General features: G+C 43.6%; 1 protein-coding gene across 2 annotated transcripts in view; it reads left to right on the forward strand.

Moving 5' to 3' along the window:
• Positions 1-5,534, forward strand: part of LOC123635474 (uricase) — a 33,927-nt gene extending 28,393 nt beyond the window's left edge. For both annotated transcript variants that reach the window (XM_045547656.1, XM_045547657.1), the window contains 3 exons: positions 695-818; positions 2,788-2,871; positions 5,003-5,534. In XM_045547656.1, the coding sequence (XP_045403612.1) occupies positions 695-818; positions 2,788-2,871; positions 5,003-5,077 (283 nt within the window). In that variant the 3' untranslated portion in view covers positions 5,078-5,534. The remainder of the gene's footprint in view (positions 1-694; positions 819-2,787; positions 2,872-5,002) is intronic.
• Positions 5,535-13,293: the final 7,759 nt, after the last annotated feature.

The following is a 13,293-nucleotide window of genomic DNA, read 5'->3' on the forward strand; positions in this document are numbered from 1 at the left end:
TTAGCGAATACCTCACCTGGGTCTTCTTTCCCTTTTATTTCAAGTGTTCTCCATGGGCAGCAGCCTGGTGTATTTATGTTGAAAACAGCACGAAATTGAACATGCCAGAGTCAGGGTAGTACTGTAGGCTGGGCCGGCCTCCCACCAAAGACAGGGACTTGGAGCAGATCATTTAACTTTTAAGCTCAGATTCCTCATCTCTAAATTGGAGATAATAATAGTACCTACTTCAGTTATACTGAGAGAATTCAGTGACATAGTCACACAAAATGCTTAGCACAGAGTCTGGCACAGCATAAAACCCCTACTGTAACAATGCAAGGGACCAGCCAAGCAGAGCAGACAGACAGACGGAATACTCGGAGTCCTCTTCACAGGCCCCTCAAACATGGAGGCTGATCTACCCCGAAAGGCCCGTTGGCCCTGGTGCCAAACTGTGAAGACAGCCTAGTGATGTTCTTATGGTTGTTGAATGGTGTGTGTGTGAGTGTGTGTGTGTGTGTGTGTGTGTGTGTGTGTGTAGGGGAACAGGAAATGAGGATTTTATTATTTTTGGCATTGCAAGATATTCTCTTCTAAAGCCATCAATAAAATTCTTTTCTGAGGAACAGAAAGGTCACTACTTCTTAGCTTTATGATACATTCCTAAAATTCCATCCTGTCAGGATTCCCAGTTACCTTCTCTGTGTTTTAGGGAAACCGTTCGGGACATTGTCCTGGAGAAGTTTGCTGGGCCCTGTGACAAAGGCGAGTACTCGCCCTCTGTCCAGAAGACCCTCTACGACATCCAGGTGCTCTCCCTGGGCCGCGTCCCCGAGGTATGTTTTGCTGGTTGCCATTCTGAGGATTGAGAGAATGTGTGTCTTCTGTCAGCTCTGAGAAAGAGTTGAGAGTTAAACTAAGAAAGTGGAAGACACATGAAAAATGACATCTGTTGTTCAAAAGCTTGTTATAGCAAGTGAGAAGAGAGCAAAAAATGGAAAAATCTGTCCAACCTAAAACACAGGCCACTGCTGCAGTTCTTTAGTTTTGTTGAAAATTCTTGGAGTCCCTTCAACCTGCCAGTGATTTAAGCCTCAAATTCAGGACACTTGAATGCCTGGAGGGAGAGGTAATTAGATGAAGGTTCTATGTTTCAGGGCAGCCAGAAAATGAACGACAGATATAGGGAGACTCATCCATCCATCTATCCATTCATTCATCCATCCACCCACCCATCCATTTATTTGATATTATTGAATGGTTGTTATGTCTCTGGCAGCACACGAAGAATACAAAGATAAATTAGACATAAATCTCAAAGCACTTATCATTTAGTAAAGGAAGAAAACAAGTAAACTAACAATACAATAAAGAATAGAGTGTTACAGAAATACAGAGGAAAGCACCTAACTCAGGTATAGGGGATAGGGCTCCAGGCTCATCCAGGTTTTCTAGAGGGAGAGGTGTTTAAGTGAAGTCTTTAGGGACAAATAGAGGTTATCTGGGTTTACACTCAAGGGTGGGGGAGCAGGGAGGTACAGAAACAGGTGATAGCCTGACACAGTCATTTACTGTTGAGGGTCTACCGTGTGCGAAGCTCTAGGAGAGAAAGTCTTTCCGTGTACCTAGAGATGAGGCAGGAACCAGTCAAGAGGGCCTTTGTGGCTTATTTATAGAGTCTGTACTTTATCCTGAAAGCTTTTAGGGGCCACTGAGGGTTTAAGCAGGGTGTGGTGTGATCAGATTTGTACTCTAGAAAGATCACTCTGATAGAATTATGATGAATTAAAAGGATGGTGGTCTGCAGGCAAGGAGACTGGTTGGGACACTATTGCAGAAACCGGGCAAGGAGAACCTGGGCCAAGGTCGTGGTGGGGATGAAGAGGAGGAGTGCCACCCTTAGACCCGGACAGAGGGACTCCTGCCACAGCCCAGCACCTTAGAGGACCCCTTCAGGCCTTCTTCTGGTTCTGCCTTCCTCCACTGGGTGAAAAGTCAGCGGGGCCAAGGGGCCCATGCATCCCCCAGAATTTCCTTTTCCAAGACTTTCTTGAGATCTGTCCTCCTGAGAACAGATCGTGCTGTTGGCATGTGCCCTCAGGCCTGAGAGTGGGCAGAGGGGCTGCTGTTTGCAGGAGGTGTGGATGGGAGCTGACCTGGAAGCTGGACTGACTACCCCATGTGAGTCCAAGAGAAAAGGTACTAGAGGCTGCAGGGGCTGCAGGCTGGCTCTTCTCATGCTGCCGTGTCCTGGCAGAGCCCTCAAAGAGTCAGAAAATTGTATATTAAAACCTGGTCTTCCATGTTGTTATGAAGTTATGTTTGTCAAGTTAGAAGACTAGAACATATTTCACTTAAATGGTTTTTAGCTTGATTTATAACTTTTAAATCTTTATACATCTGGTGTATGGGTCTCCAATTACACTCTTACCCCAAGGCCTGTAAATGTTAGGAACAGGCCTGGAGAGGAAGGAATGGGATGAGGATTAAGAGGTGGACCGGCCAGTACCTGGCAGCCAGCTGGATGCCAAAGAAGTCTGCCAGGTTTCTGACCAAGGAGCCCTTTCTTTTCAGAGAAGCAGGTTTTGTACACCGAAGAAAGAAGAGTGGGCCCACCATCGAATCATGGGACTAGTGGGAGAGAACGGTTTCACACAGGGCAGGAACATCAGAACATATCTCCAAGAGAGAGATGCAACCTGAGTTACGGGCAAGTGGGTAGTTGGGGTGAGGGTGACAGGAGTGACAGAGAGACAGACTCACAGTCGAGTTGCCCAGTGTGATACGTGCTATTGTGGATTCCAGATAGAAGACATGGAAATCAGCCTGCCAAACATTCACTACTTTAACATAGACATGTCCAAAATGGGACTGATCAACAAGGAAGAGGTAAGAGAACTTTCAAAATATTTAAAACACCTCTCTGCCCCACCCCCTTAAGCCTCTTTATAAACTTGGGATGATAATATCCCTGACTAAAACTCTTAGCAGCTGTTGCTTTGGGGAATATTTATAGTTGCCACTGATTAGAGTCCTCCTAGACTCTGGGCCTTTCAGTGCCTGAGGCTGGAGTGCACTAGAAGTGGATGAATGATTACAGAGGGTTGCAAGTTGCAGAGGAAAAGACAAAGAAGGAACAGAGTGTGCCCAAGGAAACAGCTCTGAGATCTACTTCTCTGAAAAGTGCCACACAAGGTCACAGCTTCATTATTCTTCCATCGTGAGGCAAGGAGGAGAAAAAAAAAAGATTCTATTTTCATTTTCTTCCATCATCTCTACCTTTTGATTAAATAGTCAATTCAGTAGCATATAATACACACAGGAAAAGATGAAAGAGTATTTGTGTTTCTAAGTGCAATTACAGAAGGCAAGATGAGGAAATTCATTTTTTGAAAGGAACCTTTGTCTTGGAAAAAGAGCACTTACCCTGACTTGTTTTTAGCCAGGGCAGAAGGTTAAACCATTCACTGTATCTGACTAAACAGTCCAGAGTTCTGACTGGTAGCCTACTGTGATCAGTTCTTGGGAGATCAGAACTGTCTCTTCCTCTTGGACCACTTTCAGAATAATAGTATTTCTCAATTTGATCCATCCTCCCACAGGTTTCTAGAATTTGAAAAACACCATTTTGGGCAACTTCTTTTAGCATGTGTAGGGGAGTGAGGTAGGGAAGGGGCCATGTATTAGCATGGCTTTGCTCTTGTAGAATCATGTCCTTTGGTGGATAAAGGCTAATGAAGGGGTCTCCACAAGGTCCCACATTCTGGGCCTGCTGACCCAGGAGCCTCATGATCCCTCTGCCCAGGAACTTTGTTTCTATTCTGCAAATAATGTTGCTGGGCTCCACCAGGCTTTGCACCACCATCGGCTGCAGGTGGAGGCTGGTGGGGGGTGGTGTTGGGAGCCAAAGGTCGTGCTTAGGTGCCTGGTGTAGGTGATCTAGGGTCCTGAGTTGCTGAGGAGAACAACCTGGGTCCCTTGTGCTGTCCATTCAGCTGCAAGGAGGAGCAGCATTATTTACTTCAGAGGAAGGAAAGGATGGTAACTACCAGAATGCCATTAATTAGAATTAATTAATTAGGATATAAAGGCTTTTTGAAGCCTTTTAAAGGGCAGGAGAGGGATCTGAAAGTAGTCCTGGCCATATCTACCAGAGGCAAAACAAATGGGCCTTCAACAGAAAAAGGGTCAGGTGTCATGACTACAGCAGTGCTTAGCTCAGAACGCCAGGCAGCAAGAGGAGGTCTCCTTAGGGCCCCGATGCTTCAGGCCTGTACTAATCCCAGCTCAAGCTGGTGGGCTGAGGCCACAGTGTCCCTCCCTCTAAGAAGTCAGACTCACAGCTCCCTCCTGGAACCCAGCTGGGGCCCTGTAGGCAGGAAGGCTTGAATTCCTTTAGGTTAGGGCTCTGCTTAAAGGCACCTGAGTGGCTGAACAAGCCGTTCCTGTGTCCGTGTCTGCACTTTGGGGATGGCTAGAGCTGCTCGTGGACTCTCACCCGTGTACAAAGTGAATGTAACACATGAGAAGCAGGAAGTTGGACACATTGACAATAGCAGAGAAGTGACAAATGACAGAGTGGGAAGATGGAAGAACTCTAACAGCACAGCTGTCTGGAGCCATTTAACATTGAGCTAACAGCCCTGCAGACCTCAGACGCTCCTGAGGGCACGGCAGTATTATAGCATAGGACAATGATTGATGTCCAAAGTGAGTCACCAAGAAAGGTCAAATTGTGTTCACTATACTCTACTTAAAAAGCAGGGATATGTAATGCATTTTAGAAACATTTATATCTCAATGATTAAAATTTTTCAAAAACTCAAATTTTCTGGGAAATCAACTCATTTCTCAACTATTGCCAGAAAAATAAGGTATTACCATGCTTGCAGTAACTTTACTGTAGGGCACATGTGTTTTCCTGTTTAACAAGTTGTTTTTGTTGTTTTTTCAATATTGATTCATAGAAGAAGAGAGCTATTTTAATGTTTCTGAAGTTACCATGTGGGTTTTGTTATAGGTCTTGCTTCCATTAGACAATCCGTATGGCAGAATTACTGGCACAGTCAAGAGGAAGCTGTCTTCAAGGCTGTGACATTGTGGCCACCAATAGGAGTCTACTTTCATCTGAGGAATTCCTTAAAGTCATTTGTAATGCTGGAGATTATAGCATGTAGCCATGCACATTTTCAACCTAATACATTCATTTATAGTGTTCATTTTCCTCCTGTATGAAATAATCTATTTCTTCTACACCTAGCTCAGCAAGGCATTTTGTGGATTACCTTATTAATAGTTATAACATGCTTTGTGGCTATAGTTTATTTTAAAAATGCTGAGCCGTATTAAAACAGTCATAAATCAGTATTTTGTTTTGGTTGTCTTGTGCCTTCCTGTCTTAGAGAAGCTTTAGAATCAATTCATTAATAAAATAATTGTGAATTAATGGGGGTGTCACATCAATTAATTTATCACAAATTTAAAAGCAAAATATTGTTTTCATCCTCCTGATGCTTCTGGGTAATGCAGAAAATGTAATAAAATCATACTGAAAAATATCACCATTGTGACTTCAGTTAAATGAATATTTGAATTTTTTTAAGAATGCTCTAGCATGTATGTCATTGATAGTTTATTTCTACTCTGATAGCACTTTTGTGATCTTAGTGTATTGATTTTATGACTTTTATAATCCTTAGAGAATATTTAGTACATATTAGGGCACTGAAAAAGAGGGTAAATTGCTTTTCTTTGAATAATGTGTCCCTTATTGCACAAAGAGCCACATTTAATAAATGTTGAGACAATATAGAGATGGATGAATATACAGATAGAAGACTAGAGCAAAGATGATTTCTGGATGATGGGATTATGAGTGATTTTTATTTTCCACCATGTACTTTCCCAAATCTTCCAAATATGAACATTCATTACTTTTATAATCAGAGAAATAAATATAACTGATGATTTAAGGATATATACAGCTTTGAAGGCTGATTATATAAACTGATCAATTGACTAACACTGCCATTGTACATATACCATAAATCTTCATAAATTACAATTTTAGAAACCTGTGATGAAAACCTGTCCACATGAACATTCTAGATAATCTTCTTCCATTTTTTTTTTTTTTTTGAGACAGAGTCTCACTCTGTTGCCCAGGCTAGAGTGCTGTGGCGTCAGTCTAGCTCACAGCAACCTCAAACTCCTGGGCTCAAGCGATCCGCCTGCCTCAGCCTCCCGAGTAGCTGGGACTACAGGCATGCGCCACCATGCCCAGCTAACTTTTTTTTCTATACATATTTTTAGTTGGCCAGATAATTTCTTTCTATTTTTAGTAGAGACGGGGTCTCTCGCTCTTGCTCAGGCTGGTCTCGAACTCCTGACCTCGAGTGATCCACCCGCCTCGGCCTCCCAGAGTGCTAGGATTACAGGCGTGAGCCACTGCACCCGGCCTATCTTCTTCCATTTTTAAACGTTCATTTGTCTTTTTAAATCTCCATTTTTTAGAAATGCTTACACCCTTAGAAATGCTTAAGCCCTTAGTATGATTTGATAATGCTGCTTCTTCATTCACCATTATAATACTGCTACTTAAGGTAGCATGATATATTGCTTCATTGCACGAACTCATTGAAATCCTGGCTCCACCTCTCATTAGTAATATAAGTTTCTTCATCTGTAAAATGGAGGTGGAACTCTACCTCACACGTCTTTTGAAGAGTAAATGGGTTAGTGTTTCTAAAGTGCTATGGCAGTGTTTGTGCCTGACACCTAGAAATGTCTATGTGTTTGTTGAATGTAATAAATATCCTGCCTTCTTTTCATTTGTTATTAGACTCATGTAGAAAGTCATCAATGGCTTCTTTGGGACAGGTGAGATGGGAGGTCTTGAGAGCAGCGAGCTTTGCAGGGTGCTGGAGGTCACTCACAAGCTAGAGCCTGCTTGGAAAGAAAAGGGGAAAGAACGTTTTCCCTGAAATATTGAACAATTTTCCCTGAACAATTTCCATGAAATATTTTGATAAGGAGAGTTTTGTGCTACATTGAATACTCTTGTTACAAAATGTGCTTCTATATCATGTAACTTGCATGGCCTAATGGCTGGTACATTTTATTTCTCTGCTAATTTGATAATTCTGTTCCAAGAGGAAGGAGTCTAAGATGACTTTTCCTAAAAACAAACAAAAAACTTAATTAGGCCTTTCTTGTCAGGGAAACGTGATAACCACTGCACTGTGGAAACACAGCGGCCTTTCCTACTTGATTTTCTCTGTTCATGTAAGTTTTAAAAACACTGTATAGCTGGGCGCAGTGGCTCACGCCTGTAATCCTAGCCCTCTGGGAGGCCAAGGCGGGTGGATCGCTCAAGGTCAAGAGTTCGAGACCAGCCTGAGCGAGACCTCGTCTCTACTAAAAATAGAAATAAAAATTATCTGGACAACTAAAAATATATATAGAAAAAAAAAATTAGCCGGGCATGGTGGCGCATGCCTGTAGTCCCAGCTACTCGGGAGGCTGAGGCAGAAGGATTGCTTAAGCCCAGGAGTTTGAGGTTGCTGTGAGCTAGGCTGATGCCACGGCACTCACTCTAGCCAGGGCAACAAAGTGAGACTCTGTCTCAAAAAAAAAAAAATAAAAAAAAAAAAAACACTGTATAGGCTTCAGAGAAGAAACCCATGTTAGAGCAGAATCCTTAGACAGAAAAGCACTTTGCTTCTCCTGGACTCTTAACACATTCACGGTAACGGACTGCAAATGAGTTTTGGATGTTACATCCCAGGTGTGTGGCAGGAAAGCCTGTATGTGGCCTGTGAAATTTTCAAGGCCCAGTTCCTGTTTTGTGAAGGATGTTTTCTTATGGTTAGAATTGTGAACTATGTGCGGAAAAGCAGCTTTGGGTTCCGCTCTTTTGAGAGCTGGTGGACGGGCAGGCAGACCTGAACTGTAAACACCTGTGAGGTCATGTGTGTTGAAACACTTCATGATTTTGCTATGAAGGCCATAGGGGTTCTGTTCCCATGTTCTGGGAAGCAGAGCTGCAATCACAACACTCTCTTCACACTCCCTCTCCTTCCCCTAACTCCATCTCAAGTCCTGTCATGGAGGAATAATACAGGTGATTCCAAGCCCCTGTGCTTGGGGGGCAGTTTCCATGGTATTCAAAGGATTAGGCTGTCATTTGGGGCTTGTGATTTTGGCAGCCAAGATTCTGGCTAAGGTTTGTTCCATATCCTCTAAATTTCATCTTATAACTTTCATAGCGACAGACTCAGAAAATATATCCCATTCCGTTTCCTTTTTAGAGACAGACTTAAGTTCATACCATGCCTTATTTTTAGAAACCGATTTTTCTCCTTTTTTTTCCTCCCTTGATATAGCAAAAGCCTTTTGAGACAGCATTTTACTTATTTGTCACTGAAACAGAATTTACCTTTTTCAATCACCGGCAGGTTTTAACTATAGACTTCTGAAGTTTTTTCTCAGCTTTTTACACTTTGTCCAGAAAGAGATCTTCTTTCCTTCCGACTTTGAACTGCGTGGAGTTTGGCCTTTGTAGTCGCCGCTGTTAACTTCTGCTTCTTACCTGCACTTCCGAGGAAGCCAGAGCTTGTGTCTAAAGACATGAATTTCGAGTCTTCAAACCAGACATTCTTCCTGCATCCAAATACTTGGAATTTAGTTTCTTTGTATTTTTCACAGTCTTTGTTAGCGCTTCCCCAGAGCTCAGCTGCCACTCATTCTTCCATTTGCCCCACTCCCTTTCAGAAACTCTTCAAGTTTTTTGGAGCCTATTGAGACTCTATTGAGAATACAATGGCTACAGACCTTCTTCCCAGAAAAGTGCTAATTCATGTCTCTACAGGTGCCTCAGCCTCCACTAAGTAGTTTACACCCTATCCCTAAAGTATAAAGGATATAAACTTCTAATAGAAATTTACCACATGAGGAATATATTCAACTGGTCTTAGGAGAAAGGTATATGGCTCACTTTTACATGAGAAAGAGAAATGAGTGTATTTAGAATAAAAAGGATTCCAGGTGTATTAATTTTCTGAGGCTGTCATGACAAATTACCATAAAGTTTGGGGGGTAAAACAACAGAGGTTTATTCCCTCACAGTCCTGGATGCCCGAAGTTCAAAATCGAGGTGTTGGCAGTGTCATGCTCCCTCCAAAGACTCTGAGGGAACTTTTGTCTCTTCCAGCTTCTCGTGCCTTTAGAGGTTTCTTGGCTCATGGCTGCATCACTCCAGTCTCTGCCTCCATGGTCACATTGCCTCCTCCTCCTCTTCTGTCTGTCACATCTCTTCTGTGTGACTCTTATAAGGACACTTGTCAGTTGATTTAGGGCCCTCCTGGATAGCCCAGGGGGATCTCTTCATCTCAAGATCCTTAATTTAGTGACAGCTACAAAGACCTTTTCCTCCACATAAGGGCACATTTGCAGTTCCGGCAATGAGGACATGGACTTCTGTTTAGGGGGCCACCACTCAACCCACTACACCTAGCGAGGGGACAGTGAGCTTCTTGAGGGAGGCTCTTCTGGTACATGCGGATCTTTAGCTACACACAGGCTTCAGGTCTGGGGGATGGTCCCATCCCCCTTCCAGTCTGATCAGCTTTCACACAGATGTTCACAAAAGGGTGAAGAGTATGGACTTTGGGTCCAGGTAAGGCTAAGGTTTGGGTTGGACTCAACCAATTTCTAGCTGTGTGGCCTAGAGCAGGTTACACTCTCTAAGCTTCAGTTCTCTCATTCATGTAATGGGAATGATACTACCTCACAGTGCACAGGGGAACTGAGGGTTAACTGAGATCGTGCACGAGTTAAAATGCTTTTGGTTGCAAGTAACTGAATACCCAAGAGTGTCTTAAATGGAAGGAACATCTTGTTTACTTAAGAAGTTTAGAGGGAGTCTATCCCAAGATTGAATTGACAACTCAGCGATGGCATCAAGACTCAGGCTCATTCCGTCCTTTGCTCTGCCATCCTCAGCATGTGGCAATGTTTTCCCTGCAGCCACAAAATGGAGATAAAGCTCCTGTCAAGGACTCTGTGGTACACTACCCAGATCTCCCCTGGGGCCAAAGCATTCATTCCCCAGATGCCACAGGTGTTGGCCTCTGATGGCTTATCTTTGAGCCCTCTACAGGAATTGCCTTGGGCTGAGGGGAGCAGTCTCTCTCAGGTTTACACAGCTCCCTGGGAGCAGCTCACAGCCAGTGTCTAGTCAACATGGGAGACATTGATACAAAGTCCTGACCCCTTTGCCTCAACTGGGACAACTCTGCAGGGCCACTCCGGCTCTAGAGCTCCTGATTGGCTGAGGCCTCTACTGCAACTGTTCAACTTTTCCTCTGCCCAAACCTGTTTCTCTCACTCCACACCCCCCAGTGAACCTGCATGACAATCTCAGGGTCTCACTGTATTTTTCTTGGAGAAGGTGACTTGTGATAACAGGAGTGGTTCTGGGAAGGAGGCTGTACAATGGGATTCTGGAGGTGGGTCACCCACGGGCTAGCTGGCAGTGAGCCCCTGGAGTGCTGTAGTCATGCAATTGTGAAAACTTTCCCCAGAGGGAAATGGGGATAGGATACTGGAGAAAAGAAATACACTGGAAAGGGAAATATCTCCAATGCTTGAGAGGTTTTGGGGAAATAGTTATTAAAAGGACTATGGAATTTGGATGGGTGCTTCTGGGGACCATTAAAGCATCAGGAAAGACAATGGGCAGCTGAGGATGATTAATAACTAACATAAAGCAAAGTGTGAAAGCCAGAGGGCCCCCTGGCAATATATAAAGAGACTGTGTATCCAGATTGCAGAAAAAGCTCAGGATAAGGCCCAGAATTTAATTATAAGACTTGCAGAGCTCCAAGGAAAATTGAGTTCTCAACCCTAACGGGTCTATCACACCAAGGTCAGGGTCCTGACTGATGCACTTGAGATCTAGAATCCTCAGCTTTCCCTGAACACTCTGGGCCTGCAGGACGGCCTCCTTCTCCATGTTAAAAGCTAGCACTGCTCCTCTTGCTTTAAGACAATGCAGAGGCTTCTTCTCAAAGGAAACACATACCCCCTTGGGATCTATCCCCACCTCCTGACCACCAGACCTAGAAAGAGGGTAAAGTCACATCATAAAACAGCCAGAGACATGCTGGGCTTGCTAAGGGAGGAAAGGGACCACAGGCCAAAAGGTCAGCAAAGGCCCAAACAATATATACAGGAGCTGGAAGATTGTATGTAAGTGCTGGATAAAACCCATCAAATTTTCAAATCAAGAAGGAAGACGAGAAGTACTTTCCATTTACATGGGATGAACATTTGCATACATTTATGATCTTGCCCGAGGACTACATTAACTCTTTCTAGCCTTTGTGTATAGGACCTGGACCATCTGGACATTCCACAGAACATCACATTGGTCCATTGTAAATATAATATCACATTAATTGCACTGAATGATCAAGAAGTGACACTTGTACCCTGGAGAATAGTAGAGAAACCCATCAGGGGCTCATCACATTATTGAAGGTTTTAGGAGTCCAGTGGTCTAGGACAGGAATGGGCAAAGTCTGTCATGCCACCTGTTTTTGCAAATAAAGTTTTATTGGAACAAGCCATTCCCATTGCTTATGTATAATTTGTGGTTGCTTTCACATTATAACAGCAGAATTGGGTAGTTGCAATAGAGACTGTTTGGTTCACAAAGGCTAAGATATATAATTTCTGGCCCTTTACAGAAAAAGTTTGCTGATCCCTGGTCTGGGGTACTATAGTACATCCTTCTCAAAATAAAGGACACATTAATGCATCTGAAACTTTCTATTACTAAGAATAAAGCACACTGACTCATAATTCTCTTCCAGTTTTGGGCAAATCATATTCCACACTTGAGAACTGCTCTAACCCATTTACTGGGTGACAAGGAAGGCTTCCAGCTTTGTGTGGGACCCAGAGCAGTAAAATGTTTTACAGCAGGTCCATACTGGTACAAAAATTCCTTCTGCTTGAGCCATATGAATGAGCAGACTCTATGTTATTACGGGTATCTCTGACTGGAAAAAATGCTGTGTGGGGCTGTCAGTGAAAAAAAACATGCAAAAGTATTTTTTAAATTATCTTAACAATAATAACATAAAAGACTTCTGTGACCAAATGTGCAGGGATTTCTTCCCATCAACAAGCAAGCAATCAATTCTGTAGCAGATACCAGCTGGATGTCCTCTAATTCAGTTGTATCTTGATGCCATCTACCTGGAGATTGTGTCAGATCCCACAGGTTAAGGGCTCAGTCCCCAAGACTGCACCTCACCCCTTTCAGATGCCAGTCACAAGCTCCAGGTTGTTTTACCTGTGCTTGTAAATTGGGGATCCCAAGATCCTCTCCTTGGGTTCAATTAATTTGCTAGCTGCTGCCCTAGAACTCAGGGAAACATGAAGGATATTATAAAGGATACAGATGTATAAGGTGAGATATGTGGGAAGTGGTGCAGAGCTCCAGGAACCTCCAAGCCCTGTTCAGCCATCCGGAAGCTCTCTGAGCCCCGTCCTTTTGGGGTTTTATGGAGGCATCATTACATGGGCTTGATTGATTACATGATTGGCCATTGATGATCAACTTAACCTTCAGCCTCTCTCCCCTCCCTGGAGGTGGGAGGTGAGCCGAAAGTCCCAACCCTCTAATCTTGCCTTGGTCCTTCTTGCCCCCATCCTGAAGCTATTTAGGGGCTTCCTGCCATCAGTCAATCATTAGCAGACAAAATGACATCACTTTGGAGATTCTAAGGATTTTAGCAATTGTGTGCCAGGAAACAAGTGGAAGGCTGAATACATCTCTCACAATATCACAGGAACTTACACCAAAACCTAATAGGAAAATTACAATATAGACTCCTAGGGTTATGAAGCAAGGCCATGCTGTCTGTAGTAGAGAATTATTCGTCATTTGAAAAATAGCTCCTGGTGTGTTACTAGGTCTTGGTAAAGATAAATGCCTGACCACGGGACATCAATAGACTTTGTGGCCAGAGCTTCCCAATGTGAGTTGGGTTCTGTCGAACCTACCAAGTATCAGGGGCTGGCAGGCCCAGCAGCAATCCATTGAAAGATGGAAATGAGAGATCCAGGATTAGGCACAAGTAGGACTAGAGGGCACAAGACAGGCACAGGAGCAGGTGGCCTAGACTCCCATGTTGCCTACCACTGTTTCTCCAGCACCTCTTATACTTAAGGCCATAAGGGGAGGGCAGCTCTTACGACAATGGTGAAGGAACATCTTCCCAATGAATGCATCTTTAGGAA

The sequence above is a fragment of the Lemur catta genome, chromosome 3, assembly GCF_020740605.2.
Source record: "Lemur catta isolate mLemCat1 chromosome 3, mLemCat1.pri, whole genome shotgun sequence".
Classification (NCBI taxonomy): Eukaryota; Metazoa; Chordata; class Mammalia; order Primates; family Lemuridae; genus Lemur; species Lemur catta.